Source organism: Chelonia mydas, chromosome 17, assembly GCF_015237465.2.
Source record: "Chelonia mydas isolate rCheMyd1 chromosome 17, rCheMyd1.pri.v2, whole genome shotgun sequence".
Taxonomy (NCBI): domain Eukaryota; kingdom Metazoa; phylum Chordata; order Testudines; family Cheloniidae; genus Chelonia; species Chelonia mydas.
In genome coordinates, this window is record NC_051257.2 from 24,615,464 (window position 1) to 24,643,058 (window position 27,595).

General features: G+C 51.5%; 1 protein-coding gene across 3 annotated transcripts in view; it reads right to left on the minus strand.

The window, feature by feature from the left end:
- Nucleotides 1–27,595, minus strand: part of STX1A (syntaxin 1A) — a 329,962-nt gene that overhangs the window by 86,196 nt on the left and 216,171 nt on the right. For all 3 annotated transcript variants that reach the window (XR_006286303.1, XM_037880295.2, XM_043531075.1), the window contains exons 4-5: nucleotides 14,969–15,043; nucleotides 1,606–1,679 (exon numbers count right to left, since the gene is read on the minus strand). Coding sequence is in view for 2 of the 3 variants with exons in the window: in XM_037880295.2 (XP_037736223.1) it covers nucleotides 1,606–1,679; nucleotides 14,969–15,043 (149 nt within the window). In the remaining variant the exon portion in view is untranslated. The remainder of the gene's footprint in view (nucleotides 1–1,605; nucleotides 1,680–14,968; nucleotides 15,044–27,595) is intronic.

A 27,595-nucleotide genomic window follows, 5' to 3' on the forward strand; every position in this document is an offset into this window, starting at 1 on the left:
TGGCTTGGCAGCGTGTGCACCTCGGGAGTTCCACCGCAGAAAGCTGCTTTACTGCGCAGAAACCTGCCAGTGTAGACAGGGCCTGAGAGAAGTTAGAGATGGGAATGATTTATTGGCAGTGAAACAGCCAATATAATTGCTTCTCACACTATGTCACTTCCTCCAGGTAGGACTGGCCAGGCAAAGGATTGTTCCCTAGCGTATATTCCCCAGGGCTTTCCCCAGTCCAATTTCAAATGATTCAGGGGATCAGTCCACTACAATTCTGGGTACCCCAATGTCTAGTACACTGCACTACTCCTAAAACTCCATGACATGAACCTAACCCTGTTGATGGCCAGTTTATATCCATCTCCAATTTGCTCTTCTCTGGTACAGGAGATATCCTGACAGACACCTTGCCCAGGGGCAGCGCCCTCTAGTGCTACACCTTCCTCAGAACAGCTCGTTACGGATCTGTAAAAGATTTGACTATGGTGCCCACTACTGGAATATGTAAGCATTGCCTGGATATCCATGGATGTCCTGTAGACCAGCACTGTGTCCCCCTTTGACAAACACCCCACATATCCTCTTCTTTTCTCTGCTCTTAAGTTATCATTACTGTTGCTCACCTCTGGAATCTCTCTGTCCATGCGCCTAAAACTGAACATATAACATGAGCCCTGGATCTCCCTGGTGCTGAGTAGGGGGAAATAATCACTCCCCTTGTTTCACCTGGTGCTTCCATTAATAGAACCCAGGGCAGCATTTGACTTACTTTTACAATGCTTGATTCTAATGTACTTACAGCAATTTCCTCTTATTCCTTTGAAAAATGCTTGCTAATAAAGTAGGACTTACTGCCGCATTGCTGTGACAATACAGTAAGAAACCTGCTAACTGAGAGACGGTGCCAGTTACCAAAGAAGTCCTTTGCAATGGGAGATAGAATTGTTTTAACTATTCAAACACTGCTATTTCCCAGGCTGCCAGCCAGGGCGGTGCCCCATGAAAAGAGTAAATTTCCAGGAGCAGATTATGGGCCTGCAGAATGCAATCCAGAAGTTTATATTATAAACACTTTTAGGGCATAAACATCCCCACAATGTCATTCAGTTTTGACATCTCTTATGATCCTGCAGAGCACCATTCCATGCTCTTTAAAGTGCACTGAGGAGCCAGGTTTAGCACACACTGCAAAAGGGACCTTTCTGTCCCCAAAGTGCATGTACTATAGTTTATTTCTTGGTTCAATAAAATCCCACTGGGCCAGATATTTCAAAACGTGTGCAAAAAACCACACACCCGAGTTACCCACACAGAAGCCTTGATGTGTACATGCATGTGAGGAATTGGATGCACACACCCCTTTATTATATTACATACACAGATCACAGGAATCACGCTGGGGCTTCAGGCATGTAAGCTGGGGGAGCACAAAGCATGCACACTCTTTTGCAGACACACCTAGCAATCTGCCCCATTCCTGTGAAGTGCTCTGCAGGGCTCTGGGCAGAATATCTGCAGCCTTTGTCCTCCATCACCTTCTGGGACACGTTAGTGTGCAAACCTTGTCTCAACCTCCATCCTCCCAAACCAAGATTCACCAGGACAGAGACTCACCTGCGTTTTTCTTATCCTCAGGTCAGCAGATGATCTATTCAATCCTTCCTCTTGTTCAATACTCTGTTCAATACCTGGTTGTGGACAGAAGAATTCAGCTTATTTTAGACTGTTTAGAAGAGAATAAGAGATTGCTTTGCAAACCAATTCTAAAAGCCAGAATACATGTGGATTAGAGACGCATCTGGATCCCACTGCAGTCCTCATGTCCTCAGATATCGGCCCATTTTATCCTGGGCTGAAAGCAACTTTCCTGAGGGCAAACCACTAGCTCCAGCTGTCTCTTACATTTTCAGACAGCAGGACTGGTTACTAATTTAAACAGCTGAAGACTACATCTCTCTCTCTCGCTCTGCTGAGAAAGAGTCAGGAATGTAAAATAGAGAGTAGGAATTCTGTGCCCTGCACAGCAATGTCTGTACTAATGGACCTGCAACCCCTCCCAGGTTGGTGTCATCACAAATTGTATAAGTGTACGGTCCACTCCATTATCCAAATCATTAATGAACATATTGAATATATTGCTCTCCTTCGAGACCCCTGCAGAACCCCACTAGATACGCCCTCCCAGTCTGACAGCAAAGTATTGATAACGACTGTTTGAGTTAAGTCTCTAAACCGTTTGTGCACCCACATTATAGTGATTTCATCTGGATCATATTTCTCTAGTTTGCTTATGAGAATGTCATTTGGGACTGTGTCAAAAGCCTGACTAAAATCAAGATCTGTCACATCTACTGCTTCCCCCATCCGACAGGCCAGTCACCCTGCCAAAGAAGGAAATCAGGCTGACCTGGCATGACTCGTTCTTGACAAACTCACATTGGCTATTATTTACCATCGCATTATTGCAACATCTCCAGGCTGCCACTCAGCCGCACCTATAACACACAGCCCATCAGATGTTCCACCTCAAGTCCCATGGCTCCTGATTGGCTCCCTTCCCCATATAAACCCAAGGGGCGTTCCAGGAAGTGTCCAGGCAACGGCACAGATCTTCTGTACCTGCCTCAACTGTTCCTGCTCCTTATGTGGAATTCCTGGCTTAACCTTGGCTTGATTTGGACTTCACCGCCTGATTCTGACTACGACTTTGGTATTGACTCTGGCTTCGATCTGACTACGAACTCCTCTGCTACTCCCAGCCTTCGGGTTGCCCTTGCTCTGACCCTTGGCCATGACTGCCCTTCTTGGGATCCTGACAATTATTCTCTTGGTGGTTACAAACTGATTAATTATTTATCCAGTATCTTTCCATGGATCGAAGTTAGGCTAACTGGTCTATAACTCCCCAGGTCCTCTTTGTTCCCCTTTTTAAAGATAGGTACTATATCCCCTCTTCTCCAGCCCTCTGGGACCTCACCCATCCTCCATGAGTTCTCAAAGATTCTAATGTTCTCAGATTGCTTCAGCTAGTTCCTTAAATACCCTATGTGAATTTTGTCAGGCCCTGCCAACTTGAATACATCTAATTTATCTACATATTCTTTAAACTGTTCTTTCCCTATTCTGACTGGGGTTCCTCCAGTCTTCTTGTTAATATTAATTGTATTAAGCAGCTAGTTACAATTAACCTTCTTAGTGAAGACTGAAGCAAAATAGGCATTAAACACCTGTCTACTTGATATCTTCAAATTATTAGCTCTCCTTCCCTACTATGTAGTGGCCTATACTTCCTGTTTCTCTCACTCAAAATGTATTTAAAGAATCTGATCTTATTGCCTTTTATGTCCCTTGCTCATAACCCTTAGTCTTTCTGATTGTGTCCCTGCATGGTTGTGCTATTCTTTTGTATTCATTCTTAGTGAATTGTCCATATGTCCACTTGGTGTAGGATTCCTTTTTGATTTTCAGGTCATTAAAGAGCTCCTAATGGAGCCATATTGGCTTCTTACTATTCTTCCGCTCTTTCCTTTGTACTGGAATCGTTTGGTGTTATGCCTTTCATATTGTCTCTTCAAGAAACCACCAACTCTCCAAACTACATTTTCCCTTCTATTTTCTTCCCACAGGATCCTGTGACAATCAGGGTCCAGACACTGCAATGGGAGAACAGGGGGTTTGAACCCCAAAGAAAAAGCAGTTGAACCAACTGATTGTACACAATGTTAATGTACTAGAAACACATGCAGAGTAAGGTCTTTTATGAAAGCTTATCATGCTCTACACAGGCCATGCTTGTGGTGCTTTTATTTGTGTCCATAGAGAACTGTGCTCATAAAACTTCAGCTCCAGCTCACAGCAAGACAGTGAGTGTTCAGACAGGAAGAGGCACCTCCCAAGTCATTTGTCTACACAAAAGCAACTTCGGGTATCCACCCAGCCCAGGGAAGGACAACGGAGGATCATTAAATTTAACGGAAAGACACAGACATGCTGGCTCTTAAATCAAGAGGGGCTTTCCACATTCTGAATAAACATGAGTCACCATGGACTAAGAGACAAAGAAAAGCGAGGCAGGCGGGGGAAGCTTTTTAAAACCAGGCTTGCGTCTGAGGCTTTTCATCCAGAATTTGGGGAACAGTCTGGAAGGTGGGAGGCTGTCTGTGAATGCTGGATCCTGCCTACGGCTAGTGGGTAGGCTGGGAAACTGTTCAAAGGCAATTGCTAACTTGTATTAGAAAGAGGATTTTATCTAATACTGTAATGTGAAGCCTGAAGTTGTGTGATGCCATTTATTTACTGGTTTCAGAGTAGCAGCCGTGTTAGTCTGTATTCGCAAAAAGAAAAGGAGTACTTGTGGCACCTTAGAGACTAACAAATTTATTTGAGCATAAGCTTTCGTGAGCTACAGCTCACTTCATTGGATGCATTCAGTGGAAAATACAGTGGGGAGATTTATATACATAGAGAACATGAAACAATGGGTGTTACCATACAGACTGTAACCAGAGTGATCACTTAAGGTGAGCTATTACCTGCAGGAGAGTGGGAGGGGGGGACCTTTTGTAGTGATATCAAGGTGGGCCATTTCCAGCAGTTGACAAGAACGTCTGAGCAATGGGGGGGGGGGGGGGGGTTGTTTGAAATAAACATGGGGAAATAGTTTTACTTTGTGTAATGACCCATCCACTCCCAGTCTCTATTCAAGCCTAAGTTAATTGTATCCAGTTTGCAAATTAATTCCAATTCAGCAGTCTCTCATTGGAGTCTCTTTTTGAAGTTTTTTTGTTGAAGTATTGCCACTTTTAGGTCTGTAATCGAGTGACCAGAGAGATTGAAGTGTTCTCCAGCTGGTTTTTAAATGATATAATTCTTGACGTCTGATTTGTGTCCATTTATTCTTTTACGTAGAGACTGTCCAGTTTGACCAATGTACTGTGTAACTTGTATCTGTGTGCTCTCCCTTACTCTTTCATCTCGGAGTCTGTGGTTTTTCTATTAAATAAACCTCTTGTTTATTTTTACCCCTTGAAGGTCTCTCGTGTGCAGACAGTGTGGAGTGTGTGTGCTAAAGTGAGCTTGCACCCTCAGCAAGTTTGCAGATGACACTAAGCCGGGGGGAGAGGTAGATACACTATAGGGTAGAGATAGGGTCCAGAGTGACCTAGATAAATTGGAGGGTTGGGCCAAAACAAATCTGATGAGGTTCAACAAGGACTAGTGCAGAGTCCTGCACTTAAGAAGGAAGAATCCCATGCACCGCTACAGGCTGGGGACCAACTGGCTACGCAGCAGTTCTGCAGAAAAGGACCAAGGGATTACAGTGGATGAGAAGCTGGATATGAGTCAGCAGTGTGCCCTTCTTGCCAACAAGGCCAACAGCATCTTTGGCTGCAGAGTAGGAGCATTGCCAGCAGATCGAGGGAAGTGATTATTCCCCTCTATTCAGCACTGGTGAGACCACATCTGGAGTATTGCGTCCAATTTTTGGCCTCCCTCTACAGAAAGGATCTGGACAAATTGGAGAGAGTCCAGCGGAAGGCAATGAAAATGATCAGGGGGCTGGGGCACATGACTTATAAGGAGAGGCTGAAGAAACTGGGCTTGTTTAGTCTGCAGAAGAGAAGAGTGAGGGGGGATTTGATAGCAGCCCTTCAATTACCTGCAGGGGGGTTCCAAAGAGGATGGAGCTCGGCTGTTCTCAGTGGTGGCAGCTGACAGAAAAAGGAGTAATGGTCTCAAGTTGCGGTGGGGGAGGTTTAGGTTGGATATTAGGAAACACTATTTCATGAGGAGGGGGTGAAGCACTGGAATGGGTTACCTAGGGAGGTGGTGGAATCTCCTTCCTTAGAGGTTTTTAAGGCCCGGCTTGACAAAGCCCTGGCTGGGATGATTTAGTTGGGGTTGGTCCTGCTTTGAGCAGGGGATGGAACTAGATGACCTCCTGAGGGGTCTTCCAATCCTAATCTTCTAGGATTCTATGATAAGTGGAGAGTGGTTTCACACCTTTGGGGACGATGAACCAGAGGGGAAGGGTCTGAGTGTCTGGTGGTTAAGAACTGAGGAAGGACGGATTTGGGGAGACTCAGGACTAGAAGGGCTGCTGAGGTCACCCTGCAAGGAGTAACTAGGCTGGTAGAAGCCAGGGTGAGACCTTTGTGCTTGTGGGCTGGCCACAGGTGTCAGGGCTCTGAGCCACAGCAGCACAGCACTAAGGCATTTCAAGGTTACAGGGCAGGTGGTGACAGAACTCCTGCCTGGTCTGGGTGATCCCAAATCATTACACACTCTCCCTACCAGTTCTCTGAGTTGGCTAAAGTCTTCTGCTGCTCTGACAGCTTCCTTTCCTTAGAATCATGACAGCATCATTTCAGGATCACTTTCACCCAACTTGCCTTCTACCTTCAGGTTGGCAATCACTGCCTCAACCTGTTGGTCACAATAAAGTCTAAAAATGCTGTCCCCATGTCCCTTTCTCCACTTCCTGAAATAAAAAGTTGCCCCAAAACATTCCAAGAACTTACTGAATCATAGAATCACAGAACATTACGGTTGGAAGAGACCTCAGGAGGTCATCTAGTCCAATCCCCTGCTCAAAGCAGGACCAACCCCAACTAAATGGCATTTTGGGATGTATACATAGGGGCATTGGCAGCAGATCAAGGGACGTGATCGTCCCCCTCTATTTGACACTGGTGAGGCCTCATCTGGAGTACTATGTCCAGTTTTGGGCCCCACACTACAAGAAGGATGTGGAAAAATTAGAAAGAGTCCAGCGGAGGGCAACAAAAATGATTAGGCGACTGGATCACATGACTTATGAGGAGAGGCTGAAGGAACTGGGATTGTTTAGTCTGCGGAAGAGAAGAATCAGGGGGGATTTGATAGCTGCTTTCAACTACCTGAAAGGGGGTTCCAAAGAGGATGGATCTAGACTGTTCTCAGTGGTAGCTGATGACAGAACAAGGAGTAATGGTCTCAAGTGGCAGTGAGGAAGGTGTAGGTTGGATATTAGGAAAAACTTTTTCACTAGGAGGGTGGTGAAACACTGGAATGCGTTACCTAGGGAGGTGGTGGAATCTCCTTCCTTAGATATTTTTAAGGTCAGGCTTGACAAAGCCCTGGCTGGGATGATTTAGTTGGGGATTGGTCCTGCTTTGAGCAGGGGGTTGGACTAGATGACCTCCTGAGGCACTTCCAACCCTGATATTCTATGATTCTATGATTCTAAATCATCCCTGCCAGGACTGTCAAGCCTGACCTTAAAAACCTCTAAGGAAGGAGATTCCACCACGTCCCTAAGGAACCCATTCCAGTGCTTCATCACCCTCCCAGTGAAATAGTTTTTCCTAATATCCAACCTAAATCTCCCCCACTGCAACTTGAGACCACTGCTTCTTGTTCTGTCATCTGCGACCGCTGAGAACAGCCGAGCTCCATCCTCTTTGGAACCCCCCTTCCAGTAGTTGAAGGGTTGCTATCAAATCCCCCCTCACTCTTCTCATCTGCAGACTAAATAACCCCAGTTCCCTCAGCTTCTCCTCATAAGTCATGTGCCCCAGCCCCCGATCATTTTTGTTGCCCTCCGCTGGACTCTCTCCAATTTGTCCACACCCTTCTGTAGTGTGGGGCCCAAAACTGGGTGCAATACTCCAGATGTGGCCTCACTGGTGCCGAATAGAGGGGAATAATCACTTCTCTCGATCTGCTGGCAATGCCCCTACTAATGCAGCCCAATATGCCGTTAGCCTTCTTGGCAACACGGGCACACTGCTGACTCATATCCAGTTTCTCATCCACTGTAATCCCCAGGTCCTGGAGACTGTGTTTTTGCCGTGCTGTTTTTCCAACAGATCTCTGGGTAGTAAAATTACTCCTGGGTCCTATGTTTTGGATGTTTTTGTCTGTTCTAGAAATGCCTCATCTAGCTGCTCCTCCTCCTGATTTGGTGGTCTGTAGTAGAACCCTACCCTGTTTTCTTATTTAGCTCTTCCCCACTTATACCTCCAACCTCTCATCCTGGTAAGAGATCATGCTGCTCCTCTGAAGCTGGAATGATACCCAGCCACTCTCAAAAAGTGACCTTGTCTGTATGGGCCAAGGTATAAGAAAGTCATTAATGGACACTTGGTGGAGTCACTGTGTGCACCTCCCTCTCTGATAGATAATCTCTATAACCGTGTCAGCCATTTTCAGCTTGAAAGGTGAGTGCACTGATATGGCTTCCACTCCAGAGCTGACCTAGAGTCACCACTGCATTTCTAAAGCATTCACATGAACTCCCCAATGGAACACAACATCATTTGCATATCGTTAGATGCAGTGAGAAATCCCACAGCTGAAATGCCACAGCAAATGAGCCGAGCTCAAAGTGTCACAGAGACACTTACAAAATAAAACCTGCCAGGTGGTTAGTCCCCTTTTACAGGAGACCATGTACTAGGAAGTGACCCAGTAACACTAAAGGGTGGACTTTGGGGCTGTGCTATTCATTTCTGGGGAACGACTAAGACTCCAAGGCCAGAAGGGACCATTGGGATCATCATCTGACCTGTGTAACACAGGCCACAGCATGTCCCCAAAATGATTCCTAGAGGAGATCTCTTCAACAAACAGCCAATCTGGATTAAAAATGGCCAGTGATGGAGAATCCACCACGACCACTGATGAGTTGTTCCACTGTTTAACATTTACACCTTATTTCCAGTCTGAATTTGTCTGGCTTCAACTGCCAGCCACTGGATTGTGTTAGACCTTGCTCTGCTGGATTGAAGATCCCATGATCAACTATCTCTTCCTCCTGTGATCAAATCACCCCTTAACCTGCTCTATGTTAAGATAAATAGACTGAGCTCCTGGAGTTTCTCAATATAAGGCAGGTTTTCTAATCCTTTAATCATTCTTGTGGCTCTTCTCTCAAACCTCTCTAATTTATCAACATCCTTCTTGAATTGTGGACATCAGAACTGGACCCAGTATCTGAGCAGTGGTTACACCAGTGCCGAATACAGAGGTAAAATCACCTCTCTCCTCCTACTTGAGATTCCCCCGTTTATGCATCCCAGGATCACATTAGCTCTTTTGGCCACAGCGTAGCACTGGGAGCTCATGTTCACCTGATTATCCACCATGACTCCCAAGTCCTTTTCAGAGTCCCCTGCTCAAAGCAGGACCAATCCCCAACTAAATCATCCCAGCCAGGGCTTTGTCAAGCCTGACCTCGAAAACCTCTAGGGAAGGAGATTCCACCACCTCCCTAGGTAACGCATTCCAGTGTTTCACCACCCTCCTAGTGAAATAGTGTTTCCTAATATCCAACCTACACCTCCCCCACTGCCACTTGAGACCATTACTCGTTGTTCTGTCATCTGCTACCACTGAGAACAGTTTAGATCCATCCTCTTTGGAACCCCCTTTCAGGTAGTTGAAAGCAGCTATCAAATCCCCCCCCCCATTCTTCTCTTCTGCAGACTAAATAACCCCAGTTCCCTCAGCCTCTCCTCATAAGTCACGTGCTCCAGCCCCCTGATCATTTTTGTTGCCCTCTGCTGGACTCTTTCCAATTTTTCCACATCCTTCTTGTAGTGTGGGGCCCAAAACTGGACACAGTACTCCAGATGAGGCCTCACCAGTGCCGAATAGAGGCGAATGATCACGTCCCTTGATCTGCTAGCAATGCCCCTACTAATACAGCCCAAAATGCCATTAGCTTTCTTGGCAATAAGGGCACACTGTCGACTCATATCCACCGTATCATCGTCCACCGTAACCCCTAGGTCCTTTTCTGCAGAACTGCTGCCTAGCCACTCGGTCCCTAGTCTGTAGCGGTGCATGGGATTCTTCTGTCCTAAGTGCAGGACACCGCACTTAGAATCATAGAATCATAGAATATCAGGGTTGGAAGGGACCTCAGGAGGTCATCTAGTCCAACACCCTGCTCAAAGCAGGACCAATCCCCAATTAAATCATCCCAGCCAGGGCTTTGTCAAGCCTGACCTTAAAAACTTCCAAGGAAGGAGATTCTACCACCTCCCTAGGTAACGCATTCCAGTGTTTCACCACCCTCCTAGTGAAAAAGTTTTTCCTAATATCCAACCTAAACCTCCCCCACTGCAACTTGAGACCATTACTCCTTGTCCTGTCCTCTTCTACCACTGAGAATAGTCTAGAACCATCCTCTCTGGAACCACCTCTCAGGTAGTTGAAAGCAGCTATCAAATCCCCCCTCATTCTTCTCTTCTGCAGACTAAACAATCCCAGTTCCCTCAGCCTCTCCTCATAAGTCATGTGTTCCAGACCCCTAATCATTTTCGTTGCCCTTCGCTGGACTCTCTCCAATTTATCCACATCCTTCTTGTAGTGTGGGGCCCAAAACTGGACACAGTACTCCAGATGAGGCCTCACCAATGTCGAATAGAGGGGAACGATCACGTCCCTCCATCTGCTAGCTATGCCCCTACTTATACATCCCAAAATGCCATTGGCCTTGTTGGCAACAAGGGCACACTGCTGACTCATATCCAGCTTCTCGTCCACTGTCACCCCTAGGTCCTTTTCTGCAGAACTGCTGCCTAGCCATTCGGTCCCTAGTCTGTAGCTGTGCATTGGGTTCTTCCGTCCTAAGTGCAGGACCCTACACTTATCCTTATTGAACCTCATCAGATTTCTTTTGGCCGAATCCTCCAATTTGTCTAGGTCCCTCTGTATCCTATCCCTGCCCTCCAGCATATCTACCACTCCTCCCAGTTTAGTATCATCCGCAAATTTGCTGAGGATGCAATCCACACCATCCTCCAGATCATTTATGAAGATATTGAACAAAACCGGCCCCAGGACCGACCCCTGGGGCACTCCACTTGACACCGGCTGCCAACTAGACATGGAGCCATTGATCACTACCCGTTGAGCCCGACAATCTAGCCAACTTTCTACCCACCTTATAGTGCGTTCATCCAGCCCATACTTCTTTAACTTGCTGACAAGAATACTGTGGGAGACCGTGTCAAAAGCTTTGCTAAAGTCAAGAAACAATACATCCACTGCTTTCCCTTCATCCACAGAACCAGTAATCTCATCATAGAAGGTGATTAGATTAGTCAGGCATGACCTACCCTTGGTGAATCCATGCTGACTGTTCCTGATCACTTTCCTCTCATGTAAGTGCTTCAGGATTGATTCCTTCTTGTCCTTGTCACTTGTCCTTGTTGAACCTCATCAGATTTCTTTTGGCCCAAACCTCTAATTTGTCTAAGACCCTCTGTATCCTATCCCTACCCTCCAGCGTATCTACCTCTCCTCCTAGTTTAGTGTCATCTGCAAACTTGCTGAGGGTGCAATCCACACCATCCTCCAGATCATTAATGAACATATTGAACAGAACTGGCCCCAAGACCAACCCTTGGGGCACTCCGCTTGATACCAGCTGCCAAGTAGACATGGAGCCACTGATCACTACCCATTGAGCCCGACAATCTAGCCAGCTTTCTATTCACCTTATAGTCCATTCATCCAGCCCATACTTCTTTAACTTGCTGGCAAGAATACTGTGGGAGACCATAACAAAAGCTTTGCTAAAGTCAAGGAAGAACATGTCAACTGCTTTCCCCTCATCCACAGAGCCAGTTATCTCACCACAGAAGGCAATTAGGTTAGCCTGGCATGACTTGCCCTTGGTGAATCCATGCTGACTGTTCCTGATCACTCAGAAATGTGACTCTGCACGCAGATGGAAAACGGGGATATGCTTTTTTCACTGCCAGACCAAAACATGTTAGTTACAGATGTTACTGAGCCAAAGAGCCTGGGGAAGGGCATTTTACAGGCCAGCCATGTTTAATTCCTCCTTCAGGATTATGCATCTCTCTTGAAATCTACAGAATACAGGTACAGTGGCTCCTGGAGAGGCAATGTAACTGCCTTCTTAAACCTACAGGACGCCAATTCTTCCATTAAGAGGGCTGTGTTCACCCCCGAAGGACAAGCAGTCTGCAACTGTGCACTACGCTCGCGGACCAAAGCAAGCCTAATCCCATCTAAGGCCCCATATCCACTGCAGCTAACCCATGGGTGGGCTGCAGCCTCCCAACAGTGTGGTCGCCTGAATCCTGGCTGGAGAGGCCGTGCAGCCCTGGCTGAACACATCTCATGGGCTCCTGGGGGTTCCATGCTATTTGGCTCCAATGTGTTCTCTCCTAGTCAGAGCACCCCAGCACGCCGTAATGTCACCCTCAGGTTGATGGTCTCTTTGTCCTCACTCCCTAGTTGTTACAAAGACTGATTCTTCTGGTAATGGAAGCTGTCATAGAATCATAGACTCTCAGGGTTGGAAGGGACCTCAGGAGGTCATCTAGTCCAACCCTCTGCTCAAAGCAGGACCAATCCCCAATTTTTGCCCCTGATCCCTAAATGGCCCCTTCAAGGATTGAACTCACAACCCTGGGTTTAGCAGGCCAATGCTCAGACCACCGAGCTATCCCTCCCCCCTGTCAATCAAGCTCACTCCATTCCCCTTCTGTGTTTCCCTGAGGCAGGAAGATGCCAACAAAATGGAGCATGCTGATGAAATAAGTTGACCTTCCTTGACTCTATGTCTGCTCTCTCCCTGCACCCCGTCCTCCTCTCCAGAGCCCCATGTCTTCTCAACAGGGACCTTATCTCAGTCTGACGGACACAGGAGGGGAAAAAGCTGTGTCTGGAAGATTTAACTGGGACTTGGTCCTGCTTTGAGCAGGGGGTTGGACTAGATGACCTTCTGGGGTCCCTTCCAACCCTGATATTCTATGATTCTATGATTCTATGATTCCGATTATCGTGCTGGACACTGGAGACGCAGCCTGTGCAGCTGTTGGGGAACCTAATGAAGATGAGTCCATTTCCATACAGGTGATGTGAACCCAGGACAAGGTAGAACTTCTGTTCAGGAACCTTGCACCCTGCCCTTGCACACACAAGGATGGCACCTTTTTGCCTCAACATGCTAACTTGTTTTCCCTATTACCTCGTCAGGGACGTGCCAGCTCCGCCTGCATATTTTAAAGAGGCCTCATGTCATAAAGCAGAGGTAATTCCTCTTCACCCTCAGAAAGCTGCATCCAGTGCTGGGGCCCCAGGGAAGGCCCCTCCGGCAGGTGTGTCCCTCACAGACCCGTTAAGAAATGCCACCAAGCGTTTGTTCTGCTCCCAGAGAGGATGACACAGAGCCCCTGGCAAACCACGCTCCCTTGGGCTTGCTGCAGTCCTGTTCTAGCCAGCATCAGTGACAACCATGGGTCCAACACACATACCTGGTATTCCCAGCCCAGCCACTCCCCAGGCCCCTCAGCTAAAACACTTGCCTCTTGGCTCTGTGGGAGAGGTTCTCTTTCAGCCCCTGTGCTCCAAGAGTCTGTACAACGGAGCTCTGCTCTAGCCCAGCTGCTTGTCATTCTGCCTCTGCCTGGTCCATTGTTAACCCCTGGCCTGTCCTCAGGCTGCAAAAGTGGGTTAGTGGACTAGAGAGAGTAATTTACGGGGGGAGATTAAAAGTGAAAGATGGCTAATGGTTGACAGAGGGTAACCTGAGAAAGGTGCAACCACCAAGACCAGTGAGCAAAATTGCTCAGTGTGGTTCAGTGGGGCACAAGCAGGACTCACATACAAGCCTCAGAAAAATAGTTCACTAAGCTGTCAGACTGCAGAGCCATCTCTCACCAGGAGTGGTGGAAGCCCCATGCTGAGATATTTCCTATTGCACTGGAGAAGACACAAGTGAAGATACACTGTAGGGGCCCAGCTTGCATTGGCTGGGGATGCACTGGGCAACATACTATGGCTTTTTCTTCTCTAATTTCTCTGGCCCTTCCTACATTAGCCCACTTTGCCAATGCATGGAGGAATAGGGCCAAACCGGGGCAGGGCCCTGTTTACACCACAGCACAATGGGACCAAACTGTGGCAAGCAGCCCAAAATTCTACAGCCATATTAATTAATTGTATATCCATGAAATCCTTTTCACTCCCATCCTCCCACACTCACAGCACTATGGCTAACAGCTGGACAGATTCCTTCTGCAGCAAAATACTGAATTCTGTGGTTCCTGGGAAAATTCCAGATTCCACAGACACACGATCACAGATCCAACGGGGCCCAGAGTAAGAGGGCTGGAGGAGTTCACACCTCTCAGAGCCATTGGTTTGGGCTCTTTACAGACCCAGCCCAGGTCACGCTTTTGCGGTTATTCTCATAACTGAAAGGCTAGACGTGTACTTTGGTAAAAAGTGAAAGCTGAGATTTTGGACACAATTGTGTGGCCCCAAGTGAATCCTGTGCACCCGTGGAACCGCAGAACACACAGGGCCCTGACCACGGTTCAGTGAAATCAGTGTCAGTAAACCAGAGTCACTGCTCAGGAGACATGGGAACGGGGTTACGGTGACTCTGTGTACCGTGCCTGGCACACTCTGTGTGAGAGGATCCAAGAGCCCTTGCCACATGGCTCAAGGGCAGAGCTGGCTCTCTGCAGCCAAAACAAGCTCTAGAGACGCTGACAATGCCTATCTCTGAGTCTTGACCACACAGATGCACAGAGAGGAAAATTCAAACACTCTACACCATGGGCTGGTCTCTGGTTTGTAGGAGACAAGTGGGAGCCACTGGGGCTGCCAGACTGCAGTGCTGAGAGAGGTCAGAGCAGCACAGCACAGAGAGAGGACATGGAACAAAACCCCGGAGAGTGTAACATACAAGCCTCACACACAGTCATCAGAAGCTCATCTCCCATGTCTCCTGGAAGCCAGTGAGCAGTGACCCAAGGGGCAACAGCAGAGCTAACCAAGTCTGCAGGCTCACCCACTCCATGTGGGGCCTGCATACAGCTGTAGCAATGCTGGTGCAGGCCTGGGAGCAGGCCCTGAGGCCAACAGGGACCCTCCAGGCAGCTGAGGGGCAGACAAGCAGCAGCCAGGGGCCAGTTCCCATGCTTCGCTGCAAACTAATACTCACTCTTTAGCTTGGAGCGCACTTTGTTCGCTGTCTTTTTGATGTCAGACATTAATTCTTCGAGCTCCTCCTTGGTTTCTAGAGGGAGGAAGGAGAGAACAAAGATGGGTGCATTGGAGACACTGAGACACTGCCCCTGGCCCGCCCCACCCTGGTCACTGGACAGGATTCAATCTACACCTGCCAGGTGATGCACTCCCTCCCACTGGGCTTGAGCATCCAGCCGCTGCAGCACTCCTCCCTTCCCCCAGGGAAGGAGATCAGAGGGTCACACTGCGGAACAGGCCGGGAGCTTCCTTCTCCGTGGAGCCTCTGCCAGACTGAGAGCAAGACCCGTGGGACCAGAAATGATCCTGGGCTTCCCGCATGCCTGTGTCAAGGCTTCCACCCAGACACTGAGTGTGCTGAGCCTTGCTGTCAGATGCGTTAGGGTTAGTTGGGCTGTTCCCAAGTGCCCTGGAGGCACTGTCTGTCTGTGCTCAGCAATAGACTCCCACAGAACTCAACCACTTGGCTTTTGTCACTTGGGGCCCAATCAGCAGGCAGGCGTCTCCCTACCTCCTTCCCAACCAGCAGGGAGAAGGGAAACGAACAGTCACCTGAGACCCGAAATGTGACAAGCTAGCTGGGAACAAAGCAGGAGAGAGATGCTGTCCAGAGCTCTAAGCCAGGCGTGAGAGCAGTAGCACTGCCCAGGCTTCAGCTACACGAACACAGCCAAGCGCCCACATAGAATCATAGATTATTAGAGTTGGAAGACCTCAGGAGGTCATCTAGTCCAATCCCCTGCTCAAGGGAGGACCAACACCAACTAAATCATCCCAGCCAAGGCTTTGTCAAGCTGGGCCTTAAAAACCTCTGAGGAAGGAGATTCCACCACCTCCCTAGGTAACGCATTCCAGTGCTTCATCACCCTCCTCGTGAAATAGTGTTTCCTAATATCCAACCTAGACCTCCCCCACTGCAACTTGAGACCATTCCTTCTTGTTCTATCATCTGCCACCACTGAGAACAGTCTAGATCCATCCTCTTTGGAACCCCCTTTCAGGTAGTTGAAAGCAGCTATCAAATCCCCCCTCATTCTTCTCTTCCGCAGACTAAACAATCCCAGTTCCCTCAGCCTCTCCTCATAAGTCATGTGTTCCAGTCCCCTAATCATTTTTGTTGCCCTCCGCTGGACACTTTCCAATTTTTCCACATCCTTCTTGTAGTGTGGGGCCCAAAACTGGACACAGTACTCCAGATGAGGCCTCACCAATGTCGAATAGAGGGGAACGATCACGTCCCCCGATCTGCTGGCAATGCCCCTACTTATACAGCCCAAAATGCCGGGGAGTTCTGTATTAGACTTTTTCCTTACAGATAAAGAGGAACTGATCACAGAACTAAAAATTAATGGTAGCTCAGTACAAGTGATAATGACTTGACACCATTCATAATGTGCAAACAGATTAAAGTCCAGACCAGTTATATATATATATTGTGACAGGGTCGGGCCAGACGGCTATAGGAGAGTAATTTTTTTTTTTTAAGCAAAAGGTGTTTTTATTTGCATAACACACTTACAAAGTAAAAACAGCAGCACATGCAATGTGTAACACAGCAACCAATCACAACTGTTTTCTCATTAGCTTCAGGGGAGGGAAGTGTTCAAGCTTGCCCAGGCCCAGGGCGGGGGGATTCCTCGACTCTCGTGGTCTTCCACCCTTCCAAGTTACCTGGTAGCCTAGAGCGAGGGGGCTTCATCGACTCACGTGGTCTTCCACCCCCTCGAGTTACCTGGCACCATGCCCGAGTGTCACCAACAATTCCCTCCTCTGAAAGCACCCAACAAGAGGGGCAGGCTGTGGGGTGGACAATCCGGGGGAGGGGAAGTCATGTTCACCCGTGTGTGAAAGGACCCCTCTAGGGTGGTGGTGTCTGCAGCAGCAATGGCTGGGGCTGGGGTCCCTTACTCTCTCCCTCAATCAAAGGGTCAGACACAGGGACCCGGATGGGGACACCGAGCAAAGAACCTCGGACAGCGCCCACCGCTTCTCTAAAGCATCAAGGGAGTCGGTGGACGCCGCCCAGAGGAACTCCACCCGGATACGTGAACGGACCGAGGATCGGAAAACGGCCCCACAGTCACAGGAAACTCGATCAGCCAACCTCCTCTCTCTGGTTTTACAGATGGCCGTTTTAGCCAGGGCCAGGAGGAGGTTAACTAGGAGATCCCGTGACTTTGTGAGGCCACGGATGGGGAGTGCATAAATAAAAAGGTGAGGGGAAAAATGCAACCAAAAACGTAATAGGAGATTTGTGAGGAGCTGGAACAGGGGCTGCAGCCTGGTGCACTCCAGATATACATGCGCCAGGGTTTCCCTCACACCACAAAAGGGACAAGTATCTGGGATGGGGGTGAGCCGCGCCAAGTACGTGCCTGTGCTCACAGCTCCGTGAAGGAGCCGCCAACTGATGTCCCCGACGGGCCTCGGAACCAAGGTGGAATATAGGCTGGCCCACCGGGGCTGCTCACCCTCCAAAGGTGGCAGAAGGTCTCGCCACTTTGTGTCGGGGTGGGACACTAGGGTGAGGGCGTGAAGGGTGTGGAGCGCGAGCGTGTATAGATGTTTCCTTGGCGCGGTTTGGAAGCTGACCGGCTGCAGTTCATGCAGCCGGCTCGCAGTGAAGGGGTGAGGGGGTCGATTGGGTCTGCGGGGCAGGGGTCCAATTGAAAGGTCCGGCGGGCCTGGGGTAGAGGGTGGGTGGGGCGTGCCCTCGAGCAGGACCCGGTCGAGGTAAGCTCGAGCAGCGGGCGGCAAAGTGACCCTCACCTCCTGAAGTACGTGCTGGGGGGGTATGAGGTCTGGAGAGCCCCATGCGCCGAGCGAGCGTCAGGGGATCCAGCCAGTCTCCCCGGTCGTAGTCCAGGAGGTCTCCGACTCTCGTGACTTCTGCCAGGATCAAGCTCTGGCGCACCGAGCGGGACTCCACCACCTGCACACGGAGCTGGGGGTTGTGTAGCAGGGGCTCCGCAAGGAGATCTGCCCCCTCGGTGGCCGCCACGGACCTGGTCGTTAAGAACAGTTTCCAAGTCCGGAGGAGGTCCTGGTAGAAGACTGGCAGCCTGGAGAGGTCTCGCAGAAGACCTCCCGGACAGAGATGAAAGTGCTGCCAGTCATATCGGAGCCCTCGGATGCGGCGCAGGATGGCGTGCGCCAGTGTGCTCCACGCCGAACTGCCTGCACCATAGAGGAGCCTCTGTAGGGCCTGGAGGCGGAAGACACGGACCTGAATGTGAAGACACTTCAGGCCCTGTCCTTCTTCCTTCAGGGGTAGATGAAGAACCCCTACAGGGGCCCAGTGCGTTCCTGACCAAAAGAACCCCAGAATTGATGTCCGGAGGTTGGTCAGGAAACCCGGGGCCGGGACCAGGGTGTTGAGCCTGTACCAGAGCGTGGACAGGACTAGTTGATTAAGCACCAGCGCTCTCCCTCGGAGGGAGAGATATCGGAGTAGCCTCGTCCATTTCCGGAGCCGCTCTATCACCTCGCCCTCTAAATTTTCCCAGTTCTCCGGCGGAGAGGGATGTGTGGCAGAAAGGTAAATGCCGAGGTAGAGCAGCGGACCCACGCTCCACTGGATGGTCTGAAGCGTGGGTGGGAGGGAGCTCGCCTGCCGCCAGTCTCCTACCGCCAAGCCAGAGCTCTTGACCCAGTTGACCCGAGCGGAGGAGGCTGCCGAATAGATGGCCTGGCAAGCCTCCACCCGCGCCAAGTCGCCGGGGTCCTGGATCACGAGGAGCACGTCATCAGAGTACGCCAACAGGACCAGCCGCAGCTCCGGCTCCCGCAGCACCAACCCCGTCAACCTCCTGCGGAGGAGACAGAGGAAGGGCTCGATCGCTAGAGCGTACAGCTGGCCCGAGAGGGGGCACCCCTGCCGTACTCCTCGCCCGAAGCTGACCAGTTCGGTCAGGGTCCAGTTGAGCTTAACCAGACACTCTGCGGAAGCGTACAGCACCCGGAGAAAACCCACAAACTGGGGTCCGAAGTCAAACGCCTGCAGAGTGCTCAGGAGGTACCCGTGGTCCACCCTATCGAATGCCTTCTACTGATCTAGGGACAGGAGGGCGAATGACAGACCGTCCTACGCCCGAGTTCCAAAAGGTCCCGAACCAGAAATAAGTTATCAAAGATACTGCGGTCCAGGACGGTGTAGGTCTGGTCTGGGTGGATCACGTCCGCCAGCACAGACCCTAGCTGCAGCGAGATTGCTTTCGCTACGATTTTGTAGTCTGTGCTGAGGAGCGAGACAGAACGCCAATTTCGTAAATCGCGGATGTCCCTCTTCTTCGGCAATAAGGCGAGCACAGCTCTCCTGCACGAGAGAGGGAGGACCCCGCTCTGCAGAGACTCGGCCCAGATGGTGACTAGGTCTGGGCTGAGGACGTCCCAAAACACGCGGTAGAACTCCACAGTCAGCCCGTCCATGCCTGGAGACTTATTAGTGGGCATACGACGGAGAGCTTCCAAGAACTCGGCCGGAGTGAGAGGCAACTCTAGCCAGTCTTGGTCGTTCGCGCTGACCGTAGGGAGCTCCTCCCAAAGCACTCTGCAAGCGCTAGGGTCGGTCAGATCCGGGGAGAAAAGACTTGTGTAGAAGTCTTGGGCCCTTCCGCACATCTCCACCGGATCCGTGAGGGGGGTGCCCTCTTCTGCCAGGAGGCAGGTGATGTGTTTCTTGGCCTCCCTCATTTTCTCCAGGGCATAGAAGAAGCGGGAGCCGCGATCCATCTCCCGAAGGAGGCGGATGCGGGATCGAACAAAGGCACCCTGGGACCGATGGTTCTCGAGGGCCTGGAGCGCCTCCCGCTTCTCCTGGCATGCTCCGCAGAGGAGCGGGTCCTCGGGGCTGGCGGCCAGATGCCTCTCCAGCTCTAAGACCTCCCGTTCCAACTGCTCTATCGCCACATTTCTCCGTCGGCTGGTGCCCCGGGTGTAGTCGTGGCAGAAAAGCCGGGCGCGCACCTTCCCCAGGTCCCACCATCACCGCGCCGAGGGAAAGGCACGCCACTGCCCTCGCCAGGCCAGCCAAAATTCCCGGAAGGATGTCACAAAGAACCTCATCCTCCAACAGGCTGTTGTTAAAATGCCAATAGGCTGGCCCCGGCCTCTCCGCACAGAGGGAGGCTGTCACAGTGGCTAGGTGATGGTCAGAAAATAGGGCCAGCTGAATGCTGGAGGCATGGGCTCATGAGAGATGGAAGCGTGATAGATAAATGCGGTCCAACTGGGAGTGGCTCAGCCGATGGGCTTCCACCTGGACAAAGGTGAACGTGGAAGTGTCGTCCGGGTGGTGGTCACGCCAGATGTCCACTAGGGAGTGATGTTCAACTATCTCCCGGAGGGTGTCCGCGGCGGCCGGGCACTGCTCATTCCCCGAGCGGTCTCGCTCCTCGAGGGTAGTATTAAAATCCTCTCCCAGGACCAGGCACTCGTCAGAATCTAAGGTGCCGAGGAAGGCGGACGCCTGCTGATAGAGCTGCTTTGGGCCCGATGTCGGGGCATAGACGTTAACGAGGTTAACCACAAGCCCCTCTATACGGACCCGGAGTTGCAGCAGGCGACCCTGCACGGCCTCGGTGACCCCTAGCACCTCGGGCCGTAGGTCGGGGGAGAACAGGGTCGCCACTCCAGCCTGCCGAATCATGGAATGGCTAAAATAGACCCTGTCCCCCTACTCCAGCCGCCAACTATCTTCGGCAGTTGGATCCGTATGGGTCTCCTGCAGGAAAATCACAGAGTACCCTCCCTCCCGAAGGAAGGAGAGCACCTGGGACCTGCGGAGAGCCATCCTACAACCCCGGGTTGTTCAATGTTGCGATGGTGAGAGGTGTCATGGGGAGGGCCGGGGGGGATCCTCATTGGCAGGGACATTCGCATCCCACAGCGGGCCGCGCGACAGTCCCTGACCCATCCCGTAGGTGAGTAATTGGTCATGGAAGATGCGGTCCCGCCAGTAGGCTGCGGCATCCTGCTTCCCTGTCCCTTTACCTTCCCCCGTGAGGGCCCTTGTGGCCCGGAGGATTTGAAAAAAGTCCCCCCATCGCTGGAGAGCAAGCTGTACCTTGTTGAGGGAGCCACGGACATCCTCTAAAAACTTCCGCAGCTCTCCTCGCAGCTCATGGGGGGGTGGGGTTACGGTTTCCCAGTTGTTCCCCAGCAGGGCCCTTGGTGCAGCCCCGCGGCCCACTAAAACGGGCAAGCAGGGTGCGGACCCCCGACGGGGTGCCTGATGGGCTGGAGCTTCTAGGCCCGCCTCAAACCCTGGGGTGATAGGGGTCGGTGGAGGGAAAATAGCAGCCTCTAATGGGTCGGGGCAGGAGAACACAAAGGCCGCTCCCTGGGGGTCATTGGTTGGAAAAGGGAAGGAGACAGCCCCGGGGGCGGCGATAACATCGCAGGAGGTAGACTGGATGGGGTGGGGCAGGGGCAGAGGCGAAATTCTGGGTTTCGGGAGGCAAGCAGCTGGATGGTGGCGCCTCCCGATCAGGCTCGAGGGTTAAGGGGGTAGGGCGGGAGCTCTCAGTGATACCGGGCGCAAGCTCTATGGTGAATTTAGCGGCTACAGCATCAGGAGGTGGATTATCTTCTGTTGGGCCCCCTCCCGGGAAGGAAATCAATTGCTCCGCACCAACGGGGGGTGCCCCTGGCGGCTCGTGTCCCGGCCGCGTGGCGCCGGCTGTCACCTGAGCAGGCTCGGTTGTCGTCAGTGGGATGCCATCAGCAGCCGGGTCGATGGAGGAGTCCAGGGGCTCCTCGGAGGTGGGAGCAGAAACAGCAGTTGGGGGAGGGAGCATGGGGAAAAGAGGGGTGGAATGAGGTCGCCCAAATCGAGGTTTGCTGGCAAAAGGTTGTCCTCCCCCTGGGTGACTCGGGTCAGATCTAGGGCCTCAATCTCCTCGAACATGGAGGAGAGGACACTTTCCATCACCCCGGGGTTCTCCCCGCTGGCACCCGCCACGACGGTTGCCTCGGGGTTCACAGGGGGTTTGGGTAGTGTCAGGACAGAAGGGGCTTCCTCGAGGGTCTCGGAGGGGAGGGTTTCCCGTGGAGGGGAGACACTACCTTCCGGTGCTACCACGTCTTTCCCGGCTGACACCGGTGGATGGGACACACTCGTGGGCAAAGCGGAAGGTTCGGCATCGGTGCCCCCCTTCCTGGTCTTCCGGGGGGCCTCCACCTCGGGTAGATGAGGCGGAGCTCGAGCCTTCCGCTTGCCTGGCTTCCCCTGGACTAGGGCCCAGCCCTCCATGGCATCATCTGGGGTCTGGTTATCAGGGGTCGTGTCAGGGGGTAAAGGCGATGGCTCAGGGGCTGGGGGGAGGGACGGTGGGGCGGCATAAGGGAGGGAGGATTCTCCCTGGGGCAGGCTCTCTCCCATGTCTGGTGGTATCTCTGCCACACCCTCCTCCATAGGCCCCGCCAGATTGTCAGCAGCGAGTGTGGGGCTCTCCCGCTCGTCTGGGCGTTGTAGGGGAGGTGCCCCTTGGGCCTGAGCGGGAGAAGTGGTGGTCCGAATAGGAGGGGGGGGGCGGGTTTGGGTATCGGGCGGCCAGGGGCGTCGGCAATGATGGGGCCGATGTCCTGACGGGTCTCGGGGATCCCAGGTGCCCCTCCTTGCCGGCCTAAGGGGCAGTCCCTCCGGACATGCCCTGACACCCGGCAGAGGTAGCACTGGGCTTCCCCCATGGAGAAATACACCCGGTAATGGGCCCCCTGGTGGGGGACTAGGAAGGACCCCTCGAGCGCCTCTCCGTCACGCGCCGCCGACGGCAGTAGAAGCTGCATTTGCCGGCGGAAGGAAAAGATGTGACGGAGGGTGGGGTCCTTGCAGCCCAACGTGAGAGGGCTGATGACAGAAACAGGTTTCCCCAGGGTGGAAAGGGCGGGTAACAGGGCAGCATTGGGGAGAAAAGGAGGGACGGAGGTCAGGACTAGGCGGATGTCCAGGTCCTCCAGTGGCTCTAGGGGGACAAAAGCCCCCCCACCGCCAGGCCCCTCTCCACCGCCTCCTGGGCGGTTGCCTCTGATGCAAAGAAGAAGACGACCTTCCCATACATTTTGGAGGCCGCCACAATGGCCGAGGGCCCCACCACCCTCGCCAACGCCCGCACATAGGTCTCCACGTGGGGCGAGGCGGGCAGGAGGCATCGGACACCGTGCTTCCTTGTCATGGTGGGGAAGGGGCCCCGGCCGTTGTTGATGGTGGCGGAGGCGGTGGGCGGGAGAGATGACGAGGCAGCAGGCGGGGGGGCTGCTGCCGCCCGGGCATACATCCTGGGGGGTGAAGAGGGACACCCGCAGAGCCGGTGGAGGGGGCAGCGGGGAGGGACGCCGTGGTCGGTGGCGGGGCCGCAGCAGTGGGGGTGGCCCCTGCCACAGAGGGCCTGGTGGTTTTAGCGGGGCCCTTCCCCTTCTTCTTGCCCTGGCCTTTCCCGCTGGCTGGGGGGGCTCCCCTAGAGTCTGGGGAGGCAGTGGACATAGCAGTGCCGGAGGTCACCCTGGTGCCCTCCATTGCCGATGCCCCAGCGGGGGCGGTGGCAGATGGTTAACTGGAGTTGGGGTCAGGTAAAAAGGGACAGACTGTGGGATGGGCAGTTCAGGGGGGGCACACATGAACCACCGTACGCTCGTACAGAAAGTCCTGTTTGGCTGGCTGGTGCTTCTGGCCCGCACAGTGGAATCAGGGCGAGCAGCTAAGTCCAGAGGCAGATGTTAAATAGCCAGCAATGACGATGGAGGGAGCAGTGATGAGGATAGTAGTGTGTGGGGGGGGACACACACAGATGGATCGGGGGGCAGCTCCGTGCCACACCCCCTGTGTCCCTACAAACACAGTCACGACACAGTCAAGGCCTCCCCCCACACGAGAGCACAGTTCGAAAGTTACTCAGTCTTGGGCCCCCTCCACGGCGATTTGTAGATTCCCCGGGCGGTATTCCTCTGGTAGACGGCTGTTTCCCTTCCTTGCATGTGAGGAGCTGGGAGCAAGAGGCACTAGGAGCTGGGAGTGAGAGGATGTGCTGGTGGAGGACTGAGGAGTACAAGCATTATCAGACACCAGGAGGAAGGTCCTATGATGAGGATAAAGAAGGTGTTGGGAGGAGGCCCTGGGGAAGTAGCCCAGGGAGTTGTAGCTGTCGCACAGCTGTTCCAGGAGTCACTCTAGACAGCTGCAATCCACAGGGCCCTGGGCTGGAACCCGGAGTAGAGGGCGGGCCCGGGTTCCGTCCAAACCTCCCAACTCCTGGTCAGACACAGGAAGAGTCGACCTGGACTGTGAATTTAGAAAAACGGCCAAGCTGAGGGCTGCCGTGAAGCTCCAAGGTGAGCAAATCCGCCAATAAGCACAAGACCCACCAAGGTAGAGCAGGAATTTTGTCACAATATACACACACACACACACATACACGATTCTTTAATAGCACCAATTTCACAAAGCTGAAAACACTTACCAGCCAAGCCAGCTGGAAGGAAGAATTTAATCAGAAAAATGACAATGGTAACTGGGAATTGTTTAATAACATAGAATCATAGAATATCAGGGTTGGAAGGGACCTCAGGAGGTCATCTAATCCAACCCCCTGCTCAAAGCAGGACCGATCCCCAATTAAATCATCCCAGCCAGGGCTTTGTCAAGCCTGACCTTAAAAATATCTAAGGAAGGAGATTCCACCACCTCCCTAGATAACGCATTCCAGTGTTTCACCACCTTCCTAGTGAAAAAGTTTTTCCTAATATCCAACCTAAATCTCCACCACTGCAACTTGAGACCATTACTCCTTGTTCTGTCATCCGCTACCACTGAGAACGGTCTAGATCCATCCTCTTTGGAACCCCCTTTCAGGTAGTTGAAAGCAGCTATCTCCCCTCATTCTTCTCTTCTGTAGACTAAACAATCCCAGTTCCCTCAGCCGCTCCTCGTAAGTCATGTGTTCCAGTGCCCTAATAATTTTTGTTGCCCTCTGCTGGACTCTCTCCAATTTTTCCACATCCTTCTTGTAGTGTGGGGCCCAAAACTGGACACAGTACTCCAGATGAGGCCTCACCAATGTCGAATAGAGGGGAACGATCACGCCCCTCCATCTGCTGGCAATGCCCCTACTTATACATCCCAAAATGCCATTGGCCTTCTTGGCTACAAGGGCACACTGTTGACTCATATCCAGCTTCTCGTCCACTGTAACCCCTAGGTCCTTTTCCGCAGAACTGCTGCCTAGCCATTTGGTCCCTAGTCTGTAGTGGTGCATTGGATTCTTCCGCCCTAAGTGCAGGACTCTGCACTTGTCCTTGTTGAACCTCATCAGATTTCTTTTGGCCCAATCCTCCAATTTGTCCAGGTCCCTCTGTATCCCATCCGTACACTCCAGTATATTTACCACTCCTCCCAGTTTAGTGTCGTCTGCAAACCTGCTGAGGGTGCAATCCACACCATCCTCCAGATGGGGCTTACAAGAATCCCAAAACCTACAATCCCACAATTGAGGAAGGAGACTGTGCTGGTTAAAAATTCATATGGTTTAGAGGGAAGTGAAGGCAGCTATAAACATTTCATATATAAACAAAAGAAAGAAAGGGGAAATTGATAGTAATGAATATAAATCAGAAGTTAGGAACTGTAGAAAATTGATAAGGGAAGCAAAGAGACACAATGAGAAATCTGTGGCTCGCAGAGTTAAGGACATTAAGAAGCAAGTTTTTAAATATATTAGGGAAAAAAGAATTCTGACAATGGTATTGGTCCACTAATAGATGGACATAATAGAATTATCAATAATAATGCAGAAAGATGGAGATGTTCAATAAATACTTATGTTCTGTATTCAGGTAAAAAGTCAAAGTATATAATGATGATAACACTCTTCCCATTCCACTAGTATCTCTGGAAGATGTTAAACAGAAGCTACTGAAGTCAGACATTTTTAAATCAGCAGGTCTATGTAACTTGGATCCAAGAGTTTTGAAAGAGCTGGCTGAGAGGCTTGGACCATTAACACTGATTTTTAATGAGTCTTGGAGCACTGGCGAAGTTCCAAAAGACTGGAAGAAAGCTAATGTGAAAATTTTTAAAAAGGGTAAATTGGATGACCTGGGTAATTATAGGCCTGTCAGCCTGACATCAATCCTGGATAAGATAATGGAGTGGCTGATACATGACTCAATTAATAAAGAATTAAAGGAGGGTGATATAATTATTTCAAATCCACATGGGTTCATGGAAAACAGAACCTCTCAAACTGACTGAGTCATCTATCTGCTGCCCTGACCGGGAAAACCGAGAAGTCTGCTGCTTGCCAGGGGCTAAGATTCGCGATGTGACGGAGAGACTGCCGAGACTCATCAAGCCCTCGGATCGCTACCCCTTCCTGCTTCTCCACGTGGGCACCAATGATACTGCCAAGAATGACCTTGAGCGGATCACTGCGGACTATGTGGCTCTGGGAAGAAGGATAAAGGAGTTTGAGGCGCAAGTGGTGTTCTCGTCCATCCTCCCCGTGGAAGGAAAAGGCCGGGGCAGGGACCGTCGAATCGTGGAAGTCAACGAATGGCTACGTAGGTGGTGTCGGAGAGAAGGCTTTGGATTCTTTGACCATGGGATGGTGTTCCATGAAGGAGGAGTGCTGGGCAGAGACGGGCTGCATCTTACGAAGAGAGGGAAGAGCATCTTTGCGAGCAGGCTGGCTAACCTAGTGAGGAGGGCTTTAAACTAGGTTCACCGGGGGAAGGAGACCAAAGCCCTGAGGTAAGTGGGAAAGCGGGATACCGGAAGGAAGCACAGGCAGGAACGTCTGTGAGGGGAGGGCTCCTGCCTCATACTGAGAATGAGGGGCAATCAGCAGGTTATCTCAAGTGCTTATATACGAATGCACAAAGCCTTGGAAACAAGCAGGGAGAACTGGAGGTCCTGGTGATGTCAAGGAATTATGACGTGATTGGAATAACAGAGACTTGGTGGGATAACTCACATGACTGGAGTACTGTCATGGATGGTTATAAACTGTTCAGGAAGGATAGGCAGGGCAGAAAAGGTGGGGGAGTAGCACTGTATGTAAGGGAGCAGTATGACTGCTCAGAGCTCCGGTACGAAACTGCAGAAAAACCTGAGTGTCTCTGGATTAAGTTTAGAAGTGTGAGCAACAAGAGTGATGTAGTGGTGGGAGTCTGCTATAGACCACCGGACCAGGGGGATGAGGTGGATGAGGCTTTCTTCCGGCAACTCACAGAAGCTACTAGATCGCACACCCTGGTTCTCATGGGTGACTTTAATTTTCCTGATATCTGCTGGGAGAGCAATACAGCGGTGCACAGACAATCCAGGAAGTTTTTGGAAAGCGTAGGGGACAATTTCCTGGTGCAAGTGCTGGAGGAACCAACTGGGGGGGAGCTTTTCTTGACCTGCTGCTTACAAACGGGGAAGAATTAGTGGGGGAAGAAAAAGTGGACAGAAATCTGGGAGGCAGTGACCATGAGTTGGTTGAGTTCAGGATCCTGACACAGGGAAGAAAGGTAAGCAGCAGGATACGGACCCTGGACTTCAGGAAAGCAGACTTCGACTCCCTCAGGGAGTGGATGGGTAGGATCC